General features: G+C 49.7%; 1 protein-coding gene and 2 pseudogenes across 1 annotated transcript; all 3 read left to right on the forward strand.

Moving 5' to 3' along the window:
- Nucleotides 1-1806: 1806 nt before the first annotated feature.
- LOC146194052 (THAP domain-containing protein 2-like) lies at nucleotides 1807-3341 on the forward strand (annotated as a pseudogene).
- Nucleotides 3342-4162: 821 nt separating this feature from the next.
- Nucleotides 4163-10914, forward strand: LOC146194053 (uncharacterized; annotated as a pseudogene).
- A 6371-nt stretch (nucleotides 10915-17285) lies between these two features.
- Nucleotides 17286-19636, forward strand: LOC146194054 (uncharacterized). Its single transcript, XM_084600678.1, has 2 exons — nucleotides 17286-17291; nucleotides 18814-19636. The coding sequence occupies exons 1-2, from the start codon at nucleotides 17286-17288 to the stop codon at nucleotides 19459-19461; spliced, it is 654 nt and encodes a 217-aa protein (XP_084456804.1). The 3' UTR covers nucleotides 19462-19636.
- Nucleotides 19637-22202: the final 2566 nt, after the last annotated feature.

The following is a 22202-nucleotide window of genomic DNA, read 5'->3' on the forward strand; positions in this document are numbered from 1 at the left end:
GAGTCAGCATGGTTTCAGAAAGAATTTTTCAACAGAAACTGCATTGCTAACACAAAAAGAGCTAATTTTTGAGTCTTTTGAGCACAAACTTCTAACTCTTGGCATATTCGTTGATTTTTCAAAAGCATTCGATCGCATCAATCACAAAATAATGTTGGCTAAACTCGAACACTACGGTTTCCGCGGACAGTTTTTTCATATATTACAGTCCTATTTAAGTTCTAGATCATAACAAGTAAAAATAAACAATCACTTATCAGATGTCAAGCACGTGGTTTCTGGTGTTCCGCAAGGTAGTATCTTGGGACCGTTGCTGTTTCTTCTTTACGTCAATGACGTTGTCCGTATCAGTAATCTACCAGCTTTTGTGATTTATGCTGACGACACCAGTTTATTTTTCAAAGCTGCCCAATTGGTAGACCTTGAGAAACAAGCCTCAAAATGCCTACAGTCGCTTCTAGAATGGTCTCAAAATAATCTTTTAAACATAAACACTGAAAGAACCAAAGCTGTGCTGTTCAGGCCTCGAAACAAGTTGACAAATATGCCACCACTCTGTTTAAAGATCGGTGCGTCATGCATCCAAACGGTCTCGGCGGTAAAAAGCTTGGGCGTTATTTTCAACGAGAATTTGAGTTGGAATGATCATGTTGATATGGTGATGAACAAACTGTCAAAAGTTGTCGGTATCTTGTGTCGATTGAAATATTTTATGCCAAAGCGTATTAAGGAAATATTGTATAATGCTTTGTTTTCTTCTGTTGTTAAGTATTGCTTTTTGGTGTGGGGTACCACGACGTTTACTAATATTAACCGCTTATACCTCCTTCAAAAGAAAGCCGTTCGAAATGTTATGAATGTTCCCCGACTTGGACACACTGAACCAATTTTCAATGAACTTCAAATTATCCGCTTGCCACAATTATACGAAACATTACTCTTGCGGCGGTATGAAATCGGTGTTCACAATAACAACTGCCTGGTAATAAAACTGTCAGGATTGCAACGCAAAGAGTCCATATACACTGCACGAACGACACCCAAATGGCTTGTACCTAAGATCCGAACAAATTATGGTTACCAAATGCTGAGCTACACTCTCCCGCATGAATTAAATAAACAGTATGAACGAATGTATAAATAATGAAAAATCGATTGTTTTATGTTTGTTCTTGTTTCTAAAAATGATATTATGCTATGTACCACTGCAATGCCTCTGTAGGGTGCGTCGGCCTCGTCAAGCCTTTCTACTGGCTTTTTGCCAGCGCACCCAACATCCTCAAGATGTTAAACATTATTCTTATTCTTATTCTTATATTCTAACTGCGAAGAGGCAGTTATTCATTTTCCACTGCTCTCATTGAGGCTGGAGTACGCGCCGACTGTGCCTTCCTATCTGAACAGGCACCATGCTGTAATCATAGAAGTAAATAAACCACACCAAGTAACCAAGAATGGTATGGAACGCATCGACTTAGAGAGAGAAAGGGCAACTGTTTATTTAAACCAGCGGATGAATGATATGCGGCCCTCCGTCGCTTGGTACAGATGGCGGGGAGCCCCACCTCAGGAGCAGGCCTGCGGCGTCCCAGGCCAGATGGATGGCGGCTAGCTGGAGTCCAGTTTCCGAGCCAAGGAGGATATATAAAACTTGCTGAAGTGGAGGGGGCGCTCGTCAAGTGAAGCCGGCCGCCGCCATTTTGCCAGTGGCAGAAAGCGAGCTCGACGCCGGCTCGCGCTGCTGCTTTCGCGCGCTGTTAGAGTGCAAGCTGACGCGACGGGCATGCAAACACCAACGGTTTGATAATGGTTGCCTCTTGCGTTGCCTACGGATGTGCAAACAGGCTGAAGAAGGGTTGTGGCCTCACATTTCACCTGTAAGTACACGAAAACGTGTTCAATTGAGCCCTACGCAGGCGTTGCCGAGAGGCGCAAACTATGTGGTAGATATGTGTGCAACAAATAATAGTCCCGAAATTACTGACAGGTTTCCAAAAGATCCCGAGCTGCGGAGCCTGTGGGAGCGGGCCGTTCGCCGTGAAAGATGGCATGCAAAAGATGGAGATCGCCTGTGCTCCGTACAATTCGCGCCCGAGTGCTTTGACCGCACCGGACAGACGACGCGGCTGCGCGCGGGAAGTGTGCCTTCTGTGTTTCCTGCTTTTGCGCAGCACCTACAGAAGCCCGTGAGTATTACTGGAGAATGTTAAATCATGACACGCTAGGCAAAATTATTCGCCTTTCTCACGTGAAAAGTGTTCGTGGCATTAGTACGGCTGCCGAAATCGAGAGTCGACGAAGGCTCTTGTCGGATAGCGGATGGAAGCAAACGTCTGAGCATCTTGTCGCTAGTGCTTTTTTTTTTTAGTATCGTGCTGCAGAATTGTGTTCGTGGAAAAAAAGGTGTGCCATGGGTGCTATTTTTCTGCATCGTTTTGTTGAAAACAAGTTATTGTGATTGCGTGGTAACAGTCAAACTGGATTTCAAGATATAGTTATGAAGCACTAAGTGCATGGTAGGAAATGAAACCATTTGCTTTCGCAGCTACGCTTTTCACTTACTTGAAACTGAACAGAAATATGTGGTTTCCATTTCAGGTAAAAGGGAAGCGTCCAGAGCGCAAGCATCAAGACTGCGAAATGCCTGAAGTTGGAGAGCCATCAACTGCGTCTTCGCCGAGCAACCAATGGTACAAGGACAAAGTCAGTGCCTCTGAAGAAGAGATAACACAGTTGAAGAAGAAAATTAAGATGTTGCAGCAAACGAAGCGAAGGCTTGCGAAGAGAAATGAGACAGCACAAGAAATCATAAAAGTAATCAGAGAACGAAAACTCCTGTCCGAGGAAGGCGCGCACGTGTTGCATCTGCCTTTTCAAGTGACATTCAACAACTTCTGTGCAGGGCGAGCAACGAACAGAAGGGCAAGTACCCACCTGAGCTCCGTGCGTTCGCGCTGACATTACATTTTTATTCTCCAGCCGCATACGAGTACGTCCAATCCAAATTCAATTATGCCCTTCCGTCACAGCGAACACTTCGGGATTGGTATCGATCAATCCCCGGAGCACCTGCCTTCACGAGTGAGGCATTTTGTTGCCTCGAAAAGTTTGCACAAGCACGGAGTGAACAGTTCTACGGCGCTCTGGTCGTAAATGACATGGCCATAAGAAAACACGTAGAACTTGTTGGAGACGAAGTAGTCGGGTATGTAGACTTTGGAACGGGACTAGATGATGATAGTCTCCCCGAAGCCAGAAACGTTTGTGTCTTCATGATTGTTGGTATGAACATCAGACTCAAGATGCCAGTCGCATACTTCTTAATTGACACACTCACTTGAGCGGAGAGGGCGGAGCTGACCAAACAATGTATTGAGAAGCTTGCATCAGGTCAGGCTGAAGTTGTCTCTCTTACATTTTACGGTTTAGGTGCTCAGCTTCGACCGGACTCTGATGGTTGCATTGCAAGCTTTGACAACCCAGCTGATTGCACTAAAAATGTTCACATCATTTTAGATGCCTGCTATATGATTAAGCTCGTCCGCAACTCATTGGCAACCGTAAGCCACCTCATCGACGCTGAAGGAAAGCATGTGAAGTGGGCTTATGTAGTAGCATTCGAGGCTTTGCGGCTTGGCAACAAGCTCACAAAGGTCCACGTTCAGTGGGAAAAGCAAAAAATGAAAGTACAATATGCTGTACAAGCACTGAGTGCCTCAGTTGCCGATGCCTTGGACTTCTGCGAACAAGTGCTCAAGCTGCTACAATTCAAGAGTGCCAGCACAACATCAAAGTTTATTAGAATTTTCGATCACTTGTTCGACATCATGAACTCCAGGAACCCATTAGCAAGGTCTTATAAGGACCCTCTTCGTAAGCAGAATGAAGCCTGCTGGAAGCCATTCTTTTCGGAGGTCCGGACGTACATAAACGACCTGAGAGACCCAGCAGGACGTCCACTTACAGAAGGACTAAAAAAACTGGGTTTGTTGGCTTTTTGATATGCATGGCAAGCACCGAACGAATGTTCGACGAGCTTGTCGGCCAGGATCAACTGAAATACTTGCTGACTCACAAACTCAGTCAAGATCACGCCGAGAACTTCTTCGGGTCCATACGTGGACGAGGGGGACATAACAACAATCCAACAGCTGCGCAGTTTATGGCTGCATAAGAGCGTCTGTTGGTTCAGACGGAAGTGACATCTTCCAATTCTGGAAACTGCTCCCAAGACATCGTCTCCATCTTGAATTCGACCACTATGGTAGCCATGGTAGATGCAAAACGCACGGCCACTGACATGCGCAGGTCATCAGTCCTGCAGCCCGATGACCACGACTACACACATCGCATTGACTGGCCTGAAAGTCTTTCTGCTTTTGTCGGTGCCGTGGTGCCATATATAGCAGGCTTCATTGTGCGAAACGTTGGTACAATGACAGCATGTGATCAGTGCATCACAGCCCTGCACTCCGACGAGCTTGCACCTTTAATTAAGCAGAAGAGCCGAGGTGGACTTATTTCGCCGTCGCAAGACATCATTGGCCTGTGTGAAACAGTGAGAAGGGGCTGCGACGGCTGCAGGCTGAATGTGATGCCATTACAACGGTGCAGGCAAGGGCAAAGCACCTTATTTTGGAAGTCCTGGGTGTGTCCTCAGAGAAAAAGTGCTTCCAGAAACTGGAGGAGCTCATCCTTGACTTCGATCCACTTGACAACCATGTTGTGAGCCTTCCGTGGATGTTGTTTAATTTGTACATGCCATGACCTTCCTCTTTCTTTTGTACATACCATCATCATCGTCCCGTAGCGCCAGCTCCGGCACGCGTCTGGGTTTTTTCATCAGATTAAAACGCTAGACAAGGCATCGCTGGCCTTGCCGTCACGACCTTGCCGTCTCAAACTAGACTTCTTTCACAAGTGGTGGAGGTCAAATTTGATCCCCTTGCTGCCTTGGGCCCTGCCTCTCGCTGGAGCTACGTTCCGGTCGCCGTTTGGCAACTGCCACCATAATGATGTCCACCGAGAGCAATCCCGACCCGTCCGGACCCTCTACCTCGGCTGCACCGACGTCTCCGACTCTCCCCACACGTCAACGTGACCCGCCGCTGTTCGCTGGTCGTCGCGACGAAGACGTCGATGACTGGCTCGACACGTATGAACGCTGCAGTGCCTATAACCGGTGGAACGATGCTTTAAAATTCCTCAACGTTTCGTTCTATCTCATTGAGGTCGCCAGAAACTGGTTCATCAATCGCGAACCCCACACTACTAACTGACCACTTTCAAACAGCATTTCCGACAATACTTCGCCGACCCGGCAGTTCGGACTGAGATCGCGAGAAACAAGCTCGCTTCCCGCCTTCAAGGTCCCGATGAATCATATGCGTCTTACATAGAGGCTGTTCTTGCACTTTGTCGGCGCATTAGTCCCACCATGACAGAACCTGAACGTGTGCACCACGTCTTAAAAGGGATCAATTCTATGGCTTATCATACCTTAGTTGCCCAGAATCATTCAAGTGTTGATTCAATTATAACGACCTGTCAACGCCTCGACCAGCTGCAGTCCTCTCGATTACAGCCCAGCTTCGCAACTGGTCCGACCTCGGCTGACCTTGATCTGCGGGCAATGATTCGAGCAATCATCCTCGAGGAGCTCCAAGCCCTCAATCCTTTCTGTCGACATGGGTGCGATCATTCTTCCGCACCTTCTAATGAAGCCGTTCTCCGCAACATGATTAAAGAAGAGTTATCAACTATCAGCCACCCTGTGACATCCGACCCTTCTGCAAACCACCCTGCGCCGACCTACGCGCACGTCGCTGCATCCCCCCCTTCTTTGGTTCCCCCGCCCCGACCGGTACCAACTTACAATCACGTCAATGCAATGGCGATGGCTCAACCTAAACCACCCTACTACGCACCTTGGCGTCCCTCCCGACCAGTCTGCTATTACTGTGGTATTAGAGGACATATATCCCGCTTCTGTCGTCGCCGCCTTCAGAACGAGCGCCGTGATTACGATACCTTCGAAACTGACATGCCTTCAACCTCATATTATCAACGCCGGCCTACTCCAAGCCCACCTCGACGGTCCTCCCCACCTCCAGTATCTTCCTCTGAGCCTCGTGGTAACCATGTATCCTGACGCCGGTCCACGTCCCCATGCCGCCGCTCAGTTTCCCCGCTACGTCCCGCGACCGCTCTCCCTGTCCGCCATCCGGAAAACTAAGTCTTGCAGTTTCCGGAGGTCAAACTGCACTCTGCGAACTTAATAAAAGTCCTCCTAATCACCCGTATAATGTGATTGCTGTTATCGCTGAAGGTTTACCGGTCGAAGCTTTGATTGATACAGGGGCTGCAATTTCTGTCATTCACGCTTTGTGCTACCGTTTGCGAAAAGTGACAACACCATATGATGAGCCTGAACTCCGTGGAGCCAATGACGTCCCTTTGCGCCCTTCAGCGAAGTGCATCGTACGAGTTGTTATCGACGGCATCCGCCATCATGTGCAGTTTGCTGTGCTCTCACCTTGTGTGCACCTGATGATTTTTGGATGGGATTTTTTGTCAACCGCTTCAGCGTTAATTTCTTGTGGTGGCCGTGTTATTCATATGACAGACAGCGATTTTGCATCTGACTCCTCTGAACGATATCATCCCCTCGTTGCCGCCGCTGATACTGTTTTGCCTCCTCAGTGCGAAAAGCTGCTTACTGATGTTTCTGACCACATCACTGACGGGGACGTACTCATAGCACCATCATATAGTCATCTTGCACGCGGCATCGCCTTCCCGTCAAGTCTTGTCCGGTTCCACAACGGCTCAGCAACAGTAGTGGCCACTAACACTTTACGTGAATATCTCGTGCTCCCAAAAGGAACTTCTCTGCATCGCATGGTGGATGTTCAACCTTTTTCCCTGATGGTGCTCACCGCCCCTCCGCCTCAGCAACGTGTTTCGTCAGACGTCTCTCTTTCTGTTCTCGCAAAGACTATTAATCCTAAACTCACGCCGAACCAACGCCAAGAACTGCTGACATTGCTTCGACACCACCAAGCCATTTTTGATGCCACTTCCACACCACTGGGGCGGACTAGCGTTGCGCACCATGGCATCATTACCGAAGGTAACTCTATCGTTCGCCGACGGCCTCATCGGGTTTCCCTCTCTGAACGAAACGTAATTGAAGAAAATGTAAATGGCATGCTCCATCGCAATTTAATTCGTCCCTCAACAAGCCCATGGTCCTCCCCAGTAGTGCTAGTTAAAAAATGTACGGCTCAGTACGCTTTTGTGTTGATTAACGCGCACTCAACAAAATTACCCGCAAAGATGTATATCCGATGCCGCGAATTGATGACGCCTTTGACTCTCTCTAAGGCTCCGAATATTTCTCTACCTTGGACCTTCGCTCAGATTATTGCCAAATACCTATGCATGAGGACAACAAAGAAAAAACCGCTTTCGCAACACCCGATGGCCTTTACGAATTTATTGTTATGCCTTTCGAACTTTGTAACGCACCAGCGACATTTGAAAGAATGATCGATACTGTGCTTCGTGGCCTAAAATGGAGAACCTGTTTGTGTTACTTGAACGACATTGTTATCTTTTCGACAACCTTTAATGACCATCTCACTGTCCTGAATAAAATCCTCACCTGTCTCGCTTCGGCAGGCCTTCAGCTTAACACCAAGAAGTGCCACTTTGCACAGAAGGAAATTAGAATATTGGGACATCTGGTCAGCCATGACGGCATTCGCCCAGATCCTGAAAAAATCATCGCGGTTTTTGACTTTGTTCGTCCACAACGGTCTACAGATTTGCGCAGTTTCCTCGGCCTCGCGTCTTATTTCCGGCGTTTTGTAAGGCATTTTGCAACTATTGCTGCACCACTTCATCAGCTACTTAAAGCACGCAGCCCTTTCTTATGGACTGAACAGTGCAAAACTGCTTCTAATGACCTAAAGCACGCCCTCACATCAGATCCTGTTCTTGGCCACTTCAGTGACAGCGCTCGATCTATCCTGCATACCAATGCCAGTGGTCATAGTCTTGCCGCTGTACTTCTGCAGCGTGATGCAACATCGTGTGAGAACATGATTGCCTTTGCCAGTCGGACTCTGACTCCAGCTGAGAAAAACTACGCCATTACCGAACAGGAGCGTCTTGCCGTCGTATGGGCTGTCCAAAAATTTCGCCCTTAAATATACGGTCGGCACTTCACAGTTGCGACCGACCACCATGCTCTTTGCTGGTTGTCTTCACTCAAAAATTTGACAGGCCGACTTGGCCGCTGGATTCTACGCCTGCAAGAATACCATTTCGACGTCACTTATAAATCTGGTCGTCAACATCAAGACGCCGACGCTCGCTCTCGCTGTCCCCTTTCGGAATCAACTAGCTGTTTTTCTTCCTAATGCATTTCCACCTCTGACCAGAGCCGACCATCTCTTAGCCCGACGTATATCACAACCCTTTGTTTTGACGACTCTGAGAACAAGCACGCTCTCCGCTCACAGCAATTAGCCGATGCCTACTGCCATCCTATCATCGACCGCCTTATCGGCGCTTCGGACAAGCCCAATTGAGCATATTACATCGAAAGCCTGCAGAATGTTTAATTTTTTAAAGCGTAATTTCAGCAAAGCGCAGTCAAATGTCAAGCAGCTCCTGTATTTCACTTACATAAGGCCAATTCTTGAATATGCATGCCCTGTATGGGATCCCCAGTTTATTTACTTATCAGAAATGCTCGAACGCGTCCAAAATAATGCTGCCAGATTTGTGTCTAATAATTATAATTTTTCATCTAGTGTCACGTCTATTAAACATCATCTTGGTTGGGAATCTTTAGCTCACCGCAGAAAACATTTCAGACTGCAGATCATGTATCGCATTTATTTTGGAAAGTTCAGCATTGACAAAGACCGGCACCTGCTTCAACCTCACTTTTTGTCTAGACGACTTGATCATCAGTGGAAGATCCGCGAAATAAAATGCCGGACAGATGTGTATAAAACCTCGTTTTCTCCACTGACGATCAATGAGTGGAACCGGCTGCCAGCTGGCATCACTGAGTGTTGCACTGAAAATTTATTTCAGGCTTTTTTATCGGATGTGTGACGTGGCGCCCAGTTCTCTTGCGTGTGTTACCTTCATTACTTTGTTTTTTGAGTGTTTTCATCACTTCGTTCGTCGCGCAGTTGCCCCCTTTAGATGCATGTTTTTCATTCCGCATTATCACTTGTGTCCTGTTATTTTCTTCATTTTTATGTATTTTATCACTGGCGTTCCCAGCAAGATTACTTGTCATCTCTCCCCCTGCAATAATGCCTTCGGGCGCTGCAGGAACTTGTAATAAAAAAAAATAAATGCTAGGCTTCGCCGACAGCTTCGCAATTTCAAGCTCGAAGATGGCATCCTACTCCGCTACGTCTATTGCCCTGATGGAACTCGCTGGATCCCAGTCGTGCCGCGTATGCTTCGCCCACGTATACTGGCGGCTCTCCACGATGACGCTGCTGCAGGTCACCTTGGTTTTGACAAAACCTACGACCGCGTGAGAAAACGACTCTTTTGGCCTGGCTTATCTTCCACCGCTGCCAAATACGTCGCATCCTGCCCTCTGTGCCAACGTCGCAAACGGCTGACTTCTTCGCCCGCTGGCCTTCTACAACCTCTTCCTTGTCCCACCACGCTATTCGACGTAGTCGGCATCGACTTATATGGTCCCTTACCTCTCTCCGAGGGGGGTAACCATTGGATTATAACAGCTGTCGACCACCTCACACGCTACGCTGAGACAGCACCTGTACCGACTGGTTCCGCTGAAGAAGTAGCAAATTTCTTTTTGCGATCAATTGTATTGTGTCATGGCGCTCCTCGGGTGCTCCTAATTGACCGCGGTACAGCCTTCTTATCGAAAGTCGTTGCCGAAGTTCTTCACGCGTCATCCACCCTTCATAAGACAACCTCAAGCTACCATCCCCATACTAACGGTCTGACTGAGCGATTTCATCGCACCTTGTCAGACATGATATCCATGTACATCACACCAGATCATCGAAATTGGGACACTATTCTACCATTCGTCACATTCGCCTATAACACAGCAGTACAACGGACTACCGGTTATTTTCCATTTTTCCTCGTTTATGGCCGTCCTCCCACTACAATTCTCGACGCTTCCTTCTTCTCTACGCCCGACTATTCCACATCAGTACCTACTCATTTTTTATCTCGTGTGGCCAGATGCCGTCATCTTGCCCGCCTCAACACGGCAGCGTGCCAGGAAGACCGCAAGGCTCGCTATGATTCTACACATCGAGTGGTCTCTTTTCGTCCTGGCGACGAAGTACTGCTTTATACACCGTTGCGCACCCCTGGCCTCAGTGATAAATTCCTTCACCGTTAGGTCCCTATGAGGTCATAAGCCAAACTTCCCCAGTGAACTACAAAGTGACGCCTGTTGATCCCTCAGCTGATCGACGCCACCGTGGAACTGAAATTGTTCATGCGTCTCGCTTGTAACCGTTTGTGCGCCGCTTCCGACCTCCCGGGCAGATTGTGTAAGCGTTCCGTGGATGTTGCTTAATTTGTACATGCCATGATCTTCCTCTTTCATTTGTACATACCATCATCATCGTCCCGTGGCGCCGGCTCCGGCACGCGCCTGGGTTTTGTCATCAGATTAGAAAGCTAGACAAGGCATCGCTGGCCTTGCCGTCACGACCTTGCCGTCTCAAACTAGCCTTCTTTCACAATATCTACAATTTGTGAAAAAAAGTCGCTGAAGAATACGTGAAAGTGAGGATACACCGCAGGACGAAGGAACGAAACCGGGAACTGATCAAGAATAAAGTCAGACCAGTTCTGTCAAGGGTGATTATCTTCAATCACCAGTAGGGTGCCTCTCACCATTATTTTTACTGTGCGCCTGATTATTAAGCTTTTTTTCGTTAATATTTGTGCAGGTTAACTGCTTTCTACATGCCAGTTGGCTGCTGATGGATGGAAAATAAGCGTTTACGACCACAACCGCTTGCTTTCATTGTTTTGTAAACGCGAGCAACTTCATAGGCAGCGCGAAGAAGCACGAGCGCGGTTGCGCACTGCTGCTTTTTGCCACTGGCAAGACGGCCGCCAAGGCTTCACTCTTCCGCATAGGCGCGTATAGGCGGCTTCCACTCCAGCAAGGTTTATATATCCTCCTTGGTCCGAGCAGCGCAGCATGGGCGGCGTCAGGTTTAGGTCTCTCCCGGGAGAAAGGGGCAGTCCCAGATGATGTTCTCGAAGGTCCATCTCGAGTCGCAGAGTATGGATAATTCTGATCTTTCTCTGGAAGCATATAGTTCACCTGGAGCGGATGTGAGAATGTCCTAGTGTAAGCCGTAGCCAGGTGATGGCCTGTCAGCAATTTAGGGTAGGGGCTGGCGCAGCAGCCGCCTGCCTACCTATTCAATAATGTTCTAGAACTTCGCTGTAATTTTTGGCAAACTCCTCCGAAACGTAAATCCCGTCAACTTGAGCAATGGGAGAACAATGAAAAGGAATGAATTTTGTCACCCTTATCTTGGCTGACATACACAAGCCTGTATTCATATACCAAATCGTAAATAAATCAGCACAGTGTCAAATCGCTTCACACGGCTCGGTCGTCATTCCTACAGAGTTCAAATGTACAAAAGGTATAATTTTACGATCTATGCACAAATGATCACCTAATGAGAGAAATAACATCTAGAATCCTATCTTGCTGCTCTGCAGGGTCATAGGCACAAATATTAGCCATTATACTGCCGCAATTATGAGATCACAAAATATAAGTCGCCCTTTATCATCTATTTAATAATGCATGACTAATGTTCTGTGTGTTGATCAGAAATAGCATGCGCCCTCTGGATAAGCATCTCGAGTGGCTAACAATGACCGAATTCTGGTAAAATGGCATTAGAGCAGCTTTTGTATCATCGTCAGGGGACAGCTTTGTTTCCTGGATGTGCCACTGTCACATTCCATTTGTTTAGAAGATGCAGTAACTGATATTGTCTTCGACGATTGCGATCACCCCTAACGTAAAGGGTAATGCTGACACGCCCGCCATGTTTGGCGCCTGCTTTATTGAACACCATCCCCTGGAATGAAGTGGCCCGCCCTGCGATGCGGCGTTATGCAGAGCAGATCCCGACTGAAATTTCTCGACGGTAGGCCGTCGGTAAACGACTGGTCAGAATTCAGCAGCCGATATTCTCAGCCAGCTAACACAGGTCCGAAGGTGAGACCTGCTTGGCTGCCTGGTTAAGAATTGGTCAAAGACTTTTAGCCGACAGTCGGTAAATGGTAGGAAATTAGTTGGCAACCAATGTTCGGCAACCAAACGGGACCCAAAGTAGTGCCGTGGTTGGGTGTCCACGTAATTGCATGGCCAAATACTTTCACCCAGCCGCGCGTCACGCGCAATTGGCGGATTGAAATTGTTAACATAAAGCTGACAATCGTAACATATTACAATGGTAATGTACATACCCTACTGAATCCTGCTGAGTTTCATGAGCGCGTTACAATATTTTGGTCAATCACAGCGCAAAAGGAATAGAGACAGAGGACCAAGATGCACACAGACAAGTGCTAACAAGACTCCGAAGCTCGCAACTTGTGATAACGCAGCACGTCGGCTAAAACGACGGCATGTTTAGATGCCGCGACGATCGCTGCGTCCGACTCATGTGATGCCACACATGGGTATATATATTGTCACGGTGTTGGCGACTAGGGCTAGTTTATCAGAGCCGGTGCAGGTGGAATACGTCTGGTACGTCCTGCGAGTCCGGAGCCGATTCACTTCGTCCTTTTTCTCCGAGCGCCACTTCAACGTCTTTCGCTCCGAGCGCCCCCTGGCATTCCTCCCTCCTTAAGCGTGACGCACACGGCACACGTGCACACAGGTGGACCAAAGCAAATGGAAAGAAAAAAAAAAGAAGTTTGCAGATGCCGTCTTTCAGTTACCGCGTAAAATACGGCTTCATGCGCAGGACATGAACTGTCTCTGGACGAGGTAGCCGACGGCCTCTCTGCTCTGGGCCATCTGGGAGCACCTCATAGTTAACGTCGCTGAGGCGCCGCAAGATTTTATATGGTCCGAAGTAACGGCAAATCAGCTTTTCTGATAGGCCACGGCGTCGAACAGGAGTCCACACCCACACCTGGTCCCCGGGGCTGTAGGAAGCTTGTTTGTGGCGGAGGTTGTACCGGCGTGAATCCCTGTCCTGTTGCTGGGCGATGTGGACGCGTGCTAGTTGGCGTGCTTGCTCCGCATCTTGGGCAAAGTGTTCGGCGTCGGTAGAAAGTTCGGTATCTGTTTCGCAAGGGAGCATTGCGTCCAGCATTGTCCGAACCTCCCTGCCGTAAACTAGGCGAAACGGCGTGAAGTGTGTCGTCTCTTGGACTGCCGTATTGTACGCGAATGTCACATATGGTAGGATAGCATCCCAAGTCTTGTGCTGGGCGTCGACATACATCGCCAGCATGTCCGCAATGGTCTTATTAAGCCTTTCCGTCAGCCCGTTCGTCTGCGGATGGTAAGCAGTAGCTTTTCGATGCGCCGTACCGCTGAGATGAAAAACTTCGGTCATCATTTGTGAAGTAAAGGCAGTCCCTCTGTCAGTAATAATACAGGTCGGAGCACCGTGCCGCAGCATGATCTGGTGTACAAAGAAATGGGCAACTTCAGATGCTGTACCACTAGGTAACGCTTTGGTCTCGGCATATCGAGTCAGGTAATCTGTGGCGATGATTATCCAGCGGTTGCCCCCGGAAGATCGAGGGAAAGGACCGAGAAGGTCCATGCCGACTTGATCAAACGGTGCGCGTGGTGGCATTATGGGCACGAGGAGGCCTGCGGGCTTTGATTGCGGAACCTTCCGACGCTGACATTGCCGACAGGTCTTAACATAGCGCTTGACAACAGTGGCAAGGTTGGGCCAGTAGAATGTCTTTCGTATTCTAGCAAGTGTGCGAGTATAGCCCAAGTGGCCAGAAGTTGGTTCATCGTGGCACGCGGAAAGGATTTCCTCTCGCAGAGCTGCGGGTACCACGAGGAGGTAGGTTCTCGATTCGGATCTAGAGCTGTGCTTATAGAGTACACCACTTCTCAGGCAGAAAGTTGATAGGCTCCGAGAAAAGCACTTAGGTATTGTGGCTGGCTTACCTTCTAAATAATCGATCAGGGCTCGTAACTCTGGATCAGCACGCTGCTGATGAGACATATCTGAATCATCAACAGCTCCGAGAAAACTGCCAGAGTCACCCTTGTGTGGTGAAGCGAGCTCGACGGGCGCACGAGAGAGCGCGTCAGCATCTTCATGCTTATGTCCGGACTTATAGACTATAGTGAGGTCAAACTCCTGTAGGCGAAGGCTCCATCGCGCCAGGCGGCCGCATGGGTCACGCAGGTTGGCCAGCGAACACAAGGAATGGTGGTCAGTGACCACTTTAAATGGGCGACCATAAAGGTAGGGGCGAAATTTTGCAGCAGCCCAAATAATGGCGAGGCATTCCTTCTCAGTAGTTGAATAGTTCATCTCCGCGCGGGATAAAGTACGGCTGGCATAGGCGACGACTCGTTCCACACCCTCTTGACGTTGCACGAGAACCGCCCCAAGGCCAATGTTACTGGCGTCAGTGTGGATTTCTGTCTCACCGTGCTCATCGAAATGGGCTAGAATAGGCGGCGATTGGAGACGGAGACGCAACTCGGTAAAAGCAGCTTCTTGCTCGTGACTCCAAACAAAAGGGGCGTCTCCCCGGGTGAGCCGAGTCAGCGGTTCAGCAAGATCAGCGAAGTTATCGATAAAACGGCGGTAATAACTGCACAAGCCGAGAAATCTGCGAACAGCTTTCTTGTCATGTGGAATCGGAAATTCCGCAACAGCAGTAAGCTTGTCAGGGTCAGGCTTCACGCCGGCAGCGCTTACGACATGACCGAGGAATTTAAGCTCTCGGTAACCAAAGTGACATTTCTGTGGCTTAAGTGTCAAGTTAGCGGATCGAAGGGCTTCAAGTACTGACCGCAGGCGCTCAAGATGTTGTGCAAACGATTCTGCGAAGACCACCACGTCATCTAGGTAGACTAGGCAACACTGCCATTTAAGCCCGGCGAGGACAGTGTCCATCATCCGCTGAAATGTGGCCGGCGCAGAACAAAGTCCGAAAGGTAGAACTTTAAATTCGTAGAGTCCGTCAGGTGTGACAAAGGCCGTCTTTTCACGATCTCGCTCATCTACCTCAATCTGCCAGTAGCCACTTTTCAGATCGATTGACGAAAAGTACTTCGCACGCCGAAGGCGGTCGAGAGAGTCGTCAATCCGCGGCAAGGGGTAAACATCCTTCTTGGTTACGGCGTTCAGCTTGCGGTAATCGACGCAAAAACGTAACGTGCCGTCTTTCTTTTTAACTAGAACGACTGGGGAAGACCATGGGCTATTCGATGGCTGGATAACATCATCTTCGAGCATTTGTTTAACTTGTGACTTAATAATTTCGCGCTCGGTCGAAGAGACGCGGTAGGGGTGCTGGTGAATTGGGCGCACATCATCGAACGTCACGATCTCGTGCTTGGCAATGGGAGTCTGATGCACTTTTGACGATGATGCAAAACACTCTCTGAATTCGAGTAACAATGAAAACAGCTGTTCACGCTGGCTCACCGATAGCTCTGAGCTAATGTCGAGGTTGTCGAGGGATGTGGGCGGTGGCACGGTTTCTGTGGACAAGCACTCGGAGACTTCAGATATGCGTTCCGCGAAAGCTACGGAAGTATTCCGAAAAAGGTGTCGATACTCGTGAGAAAAATTGGTAACAAGTACCCTGGACTGACCACAGTTAAGATGGATCAAACTGCGAGCCACGCAGACTCCCTGCGTCAACAGTAACGAGAGGTTAGTTTCGGCTATTGCATCACCATCGTGAAGTGCATTGCATTTGACATTAACGAAGGTGCTGGTTCGGGGTGGCAGGGTGACACTGTCCGCATGAACTCGAAGCACATTGAGTGGTCGCTGTGTACTGCTGAGGGCCACTGCTTTCTCAGTAGAAAACGAGACCTTAAAATCCCGGAGGTCAATAACTGCGCCATATTCACGAAGAAAATCTACGCCCAGAATTAGGTCACGTGAGCAGCTTTTCAGAACGAGGCAGCTTACCACAAATGTCGACTCTTGAATTTGAACCCTGGCCGTGCACATGCCTAGAGGAGTAACCAGATGACCACCCGCAGTGCGAACGTGTGTGCCAGCCCACGGAGTCAAAACTTTCTTGAGAATCGCGGCAAACTGGCTGCTCAAAATAGAATAATCAGCGCCAGTATCCAACAAAGCTCGAACATGGCGGCCATCCAGTATTACTGGTATATCCAACGACAGCTGCTCGCGAATATCAGGCTTCTGAGTGTTTGAGTGCTCTGCGTCGGTGTACGCGGTATGCTTCACCTGCAATTCGTCGTTGTTGCAGGCGCGTTGTTGCGGTGTCCGTTCCACTGGCAATTCTTCATTGTTGCGGGTGCGTTGTCGCGTCATCTGTTCCACCGGCAATTCGTCGTTGTTGCGGGTGCATAGTTGCGTCGTCTGTTTCACCGGCAATTCGTCGTTGTTGCGGGTGCGTTGTTGCGTCGTCTGTTTCACCGGCAAATCGTCGTTGTTGCGGGTGCGTTGGTGCGTCGTCGGTTCCACCGGCAATTCGTCGTCGTTGCGGGTGCGTCGTGGTGGCGTCGAGGTAGCGTTATAATCGGCAACCGCGGACTTTTCCAATGTCGATTCGTAGTCTTTCCGTGTCCGCGTCGTTGGGGGGTCTCCCGCGCAGCGATGTCCAGCGAGCCTACCCCCGAAGGTCGCTGGTTTCAGTTTTCCCGCTGGGGGCTGGGCAGTCGGCCCTGCGGTGCCCATGAGGACCTCGCAGCAGATGGCGAAGGGCGAGCCCTGGGCGACGGTGATCGAGATTGCCGCAGACGAGACGGAACACCACGGCGCTGGTCATTGACGAAGTCTTCAACGGCTCGGGGCCGTTCGCCGTAGCGAGGCCGCGGAGAATCGGCGGAAAAACCTTCGAGGCCCAGTCGACGGTAGGGACAGCGCCGATAGACATGACCCGGTTCGCCGCAGTGAAAGCATAAAGGGCGTCGGTCGGGGGTACGCCACTCGTCTGCTTTCCGTCTAGATAGTCGGGAATCCGTTACGTACTGAATCACGGGGGCCGGTGTTGTTGGTGCAGCTGCGTTAGCAGGCATGAGGGTCGGCGGCTGGGGTGGAGAGTATTGTAGCACCTCGGCGTATGTGGGACGCTGAGACTCAGGTGGCGTAAGAGGAGGAGCAACATGAGGTTCACCGCTTGAAACCGGAGGCCGGAGCGCTTGCTGCACTTCGTCGCGGACAACGCTTGCAATGGAGGTAGAAGCTAGTTGAGGTGCGCCATACAGCAGTCTGAGTTCGTCGCGCACAATCGAACGTACGAGCTCCCGTAGCGCCGATGCGTCCATGCCATGCGATGGTAACTCGGCAGAGACGGAGGTGGCGTGGACGGTACGATTCTGTGCCGAAGCTCGCTGCTGAAGCACTTTTTCTATCGTGGATGTTTCCGCAAGGAATTCTGCGACAGTTTTAGGTGGGCTGCGCACCAGGCCAGCAAAAAGCTGCTCTTTAACGCCAAGCATGAGGTAGCGCAGCTTTTTGTCCTCGGACATTGTAGGGTCTGCCCGCTTGAAGAGGCGTGTCATGTCCTCGATATATGCCGCGACAGTTTCGTTAGGCATTTGAACTCGAGATTGGAGGGCGCGTTCGGCCCGTTCGCGGCGATCTGAGCTACCGTAAGTAACCGCAAGATGACGCTTGAACTCACTCCAGGAAGACAGCTGGTCTTCATGGTTCTCGAACCATGTCCGAGCGCCATCTTCAAGGCTGAAGTAGACGTTGCGAAGCCGGGCGGCGTCATCCCAGAGGTTGAAGGCAGCTACCCTTTCGTAGTGCTGCAACCAGTCGTCGACGTCTTCATAGGTGTCCCCGTGAAAGGTCTTTGGGACGCGGGGGTTTTGAAAGGTTACGTAAGTAGGGGTCGCTCCAGGCATTGCGACGACGTCGTGGCTGCCGGTAGTCATAGCCGATGGGGAAAACTCAGGTGGTAGGCCTCGTTGCCTGCGGCTGGTGCGGTGAACAGGCGTTTCCTCGAATATATGACCAGCACTCCTGCTTAGCGGAGGGGTACGGGACATCAGACCTGACCTCCACCAGATTTGTCACGGTGTTGGCGACTAGGGCTAGTTTATCAGAGCCGGTGCAGGTGGAATACGTCTGGTACGTCCTGCGAGTCCGGAGCCGATTCACTTCGTCCTTTTTCTCCGAGCGCCACTTCAACGTCTTTCGCTCCGAGCGCCCCCTGGCAATATACGGGCGCCAGCCCTGAATAAAGCAGTTCACTCCTTCGCATGACTCGCTGCTGACGTTATAACACCTGGCGACGACGCGATCTACGCACCTGCGTAGGCAACGGCCGACGGCGGATAGAGCGAACAAGCGAGTAACCGAGTGAGGACGGCAAGGACGGAAGCAAGCATTCCAGGTAAAAGGAACGACGTAGTACGTGCTCTCGGTGTACGGCTGTCGCCTGCAGACACTCAAGGATACAATCATCGCCTTGACCTTCGTTCAGCATTCCAGCAAGACAGCATCACCCAAAAGAAGTCACAAGGAACGCCAACAGCAGTCTCCGAAGACAACGAATGAGTATCGAACTTCTATGGTTCTTTAAACATGCCGTCAGTGGGGAACATCGGAATTCGAGAACAATACGCAAAACTTCGAGTCGTACTTAGAGCGCTTTGAGCACTTTTTAACGGGAAATGAGGTAGCCAACGAAAATCGTCTCTCAGTCTTCCTGACAGTAATAGGTGCAGAGGATTATGAAGTACTAAGAAGTATCACAGTATCGGCATCGCCGGGAGAAAAATCATACGAAGTGAAGGTTGTCCTCAAAACGCACTACAGGCCCAAAAGTTCCGTCATAGGGGAGCGGTGCAAGTTTAATCCACGCGTGCAACAGGAGGGTGAAAGCGTCGAAGAGTTCATTGTAGAACTTAAACACTTAGCCAGGAAGTGCGACTACGGCGACTTCTTACAGGATGCCCTCCGAGACAGGCTGGTTGCCGGCATACGGGATGAAGAGACTCAGCTTGCTCTGTTCGCGGTACGAGACTTTACATTTCAAAGCGCATGCAAAATCGCCCTTGATAAAAACTTAGCATTGCGAGACAGTGCGCAAATGCAGTCAAGAGAACAAGACACATCAGTGCACGTAGTGAAAGGTCGACAGCGTCCCAAGCCGAGGCAAGTTAAGCCCAAGAGAAGGCGAGGCCGCAAGAGCGAGAAGTGTGAAAGATGCGGCAGGGGACACTTTTCGGAAGTTTGCTGATACAAAAACTCGGTTTGTCATAAGTGTTCAAAAGTAGGCCACTTGAGAAATAAGCGCCAGAGTTTTAGGGCAAAAACTAAAAGCTCGCAAATGTTCCGTCGAAAACTCTGAGCAAGAAATGTATCATTTGGTTAACTCAAACCAATCATGTTATGAAGTGGGCGTTAACCTTGAGGGGCACACCCTCAATATGCAAATTGACGCGGGAGAAGTCGTCACAATCGTTCCAGAGCAGGTGTACCAATCCTAGTTTTCGCACGTAAGATGCGAGCCATGCAAAATGCCGCTTCGTACTTACTCTGGGCAACAGATGCAACTTAAAGGGGACTTTGGCGTGGCAGTTCAGTACAATGGTCAGAGCATGACGCTACCTGTCATTGTTGTAAAGGACAACAGAAAGAGGTTACCAGTGCTACATGATCGAAATTGGCTGGAACGCCTCAAGATTGATTGGCTGGAAATTGGACAGGTGGCACTCGAAGACAGAGTGTGGGATCTAAAACAGAAGAACCCTTCGGTGTTCTCTGAGAAATTAGGAACAATGCAGAAGTTTCAAGCAAACATTTTTCTGAAACCTTGTAGAGTTCCTGTATTTTGACGCGCTAGTCCGGTACCTTTTGCACTGCAGAAAAAGGTTGAGCAAAAACTGTTAGAGCAAGTCGAAACAAGCATGCTGCAGACAATAATGCGCAGCGACTGGGCTGCACCGTTAGTCACAGTCATAAAAGATGGCAGTATCAGGTTATGTGAGGACTGTAAGATAACCGTAAACCCCTTATTAAAAACATCATTACCCATTACCCAGACCCGAGGATTTGTACACTGCTTTGGCAGGAGGAAAGGTATTTTGTGTGCTAGACCTTTCTTCGGCGAACCAGTAATTGCCGCTTACTCTAGAGTCCCGACCATTTTTGACAGTAAACACTAGTCTGGGGTTTGGATTTCAGTGCCTACCTTACGGTGCGGTCAGTGCGCCGGCAATATTCCAGTCCATGATGAACGAAGTGCTTCACGCTATCCCGAATGTAGGATGTTATATCGATGACGTGATCGTGTCTGTGCAGGATATAGCAGACTGCCAAAATACACTGGAGCATGTCTTACAAGTTTGAGTGAATATATTATCAAACTAAATTTGGCTAAGTGCCGCTTCTTTCAGAAGGCAGTCGCGTACTTCGGTCACAGGGTAACTGAATAAGGCATTTGCCCTACGAACGCAACAAAAAGGCAATCTTGGAAGCAGCGGAGCCGACCACGCATCAACTGTCTCAGAGCCGCTTTATCGGCGTTTGAAGAAAGATACGAGATGGTCGTGGACGAAAGAATGCAGCGATGCGTTTACGGATACGAAAGCATGGCTGGCCAGCAGCAAGGTGCTGGCATTTTATGTCGTCAAGAAACCGCTCACAGCACTTTGCGATACATCATCATATGACTTAGAAGCGGTTATCTTTCAAGAGACAGCTGAGGGTGACGACAAGCCAATCGCATTTGCGTCGCGTACGCTGTTACGATTCGCCACCGCCATGGGCGACAACCGACGCGGCCGCAACGTAGCATCAGGCAAAGCAGCCAGCGCTTTGGCCATTTCAGATGATTTCAGATGAAGGAAGCGTTGGCCTCCCAACGCTTCCTTCCGCGCGCGTGTCTGAGCACGCCGAAGTTGCACGCGCCGAAATGTGTGTGCGTGCTTGTGTGTGCAAACGCTGACCAAGCCCGGCGCTCGAGGGAGAGAGCGTCGCCCTCGCCCGTCAGCAGGAGCTGGAGGAGATTTCTGTCGCGCTACCAACGATTGAGTCATCTCGTCTTGTTCCGATACGAAGTTTCTCCCTTTCCCTCTGAACTGACAAGCGTATAAAAAGCAGCGGCAGACTCCGCTGAGAGAGAGACTACTTGGGAGGCGTCGTAGAGACTATGCCAGACACCAGCTGTGTGTGAGCGTGTAAGTTTTCTCTTCGGGTCAGCTTCTCTGGCCATTCCTTCATGATGTTGTATTAAACGTTTGTTTTATTAGAAAACGCCTTGTCTTTGCTGGGACCGTTGATGCCGTCCGCCCAGCCGCGGAGCCACCAGGCCAACGCTACCGATGGAGCCGCGACCCAAATGTAACAACTGGTGGAAGCGGTACGATACTCAGGCGCCAGCCAGTCTAACAACTGGTGTCAGTGGTGGCACGGCCGCTCGATGGAAGCGCACTAGGTGCGGCCTGCTACGTCTCCCGAAGCCGGCGGGAGGCGCCTACTTCCAGTCGCCACCGCCGCGGCGCCACCGTTCGGGGACAGCCGCGCGCGGAGAGCTGCGCTTTGAGGGAGGCGTCGGCGTAGTAGAAGCCTTTTATTTTAAGGATATAAGAGCTCCGCTTCACACAATTTGTTAACAAGAATTAGTATATACTTTCATGTCTAGTGTGACCGTGTCAGCACTTAGCGCTTGCTCGGCAAGGATGTATACTGGGGTGTACCCCAAAAAACTTATAGTGACGCTGGTTCAAGGCCACTCGATTGGAGAGCTCGCATTACCGTGATGTTGCATTCTGATCCAGTTGTTCGTCACTTTAAAATGTGACCCGGCTGTTAACAATTCGAAGCTGTTCAGCTGGCATGGTAGCCTAATGCATAACCATTTAATTAACTATGTCGCGAATTCCGTGTGTCATTTTCATACCATTTACTCATACCTGTATACAGCTTTTATACACAAATTGATGTCAACCTGTTCTAAGCTGCCAGCGCTATCCAATA

This window comes from Amblyomma maculatum, chromosome 4 (genome assembly GCF_055883805.1).
Source record: "Amblyomma maculatum isolate TAMU_Amacu chromosome 4, ASM5588380v1, whole genome shotgun sequence".
Taxonomy (NCBI): Eukaryota; Metazoa; Arthropoda; class Arachnida; order Ixodida; family Ixodidae; genus Amblyomma; species Amblyomma maculatum.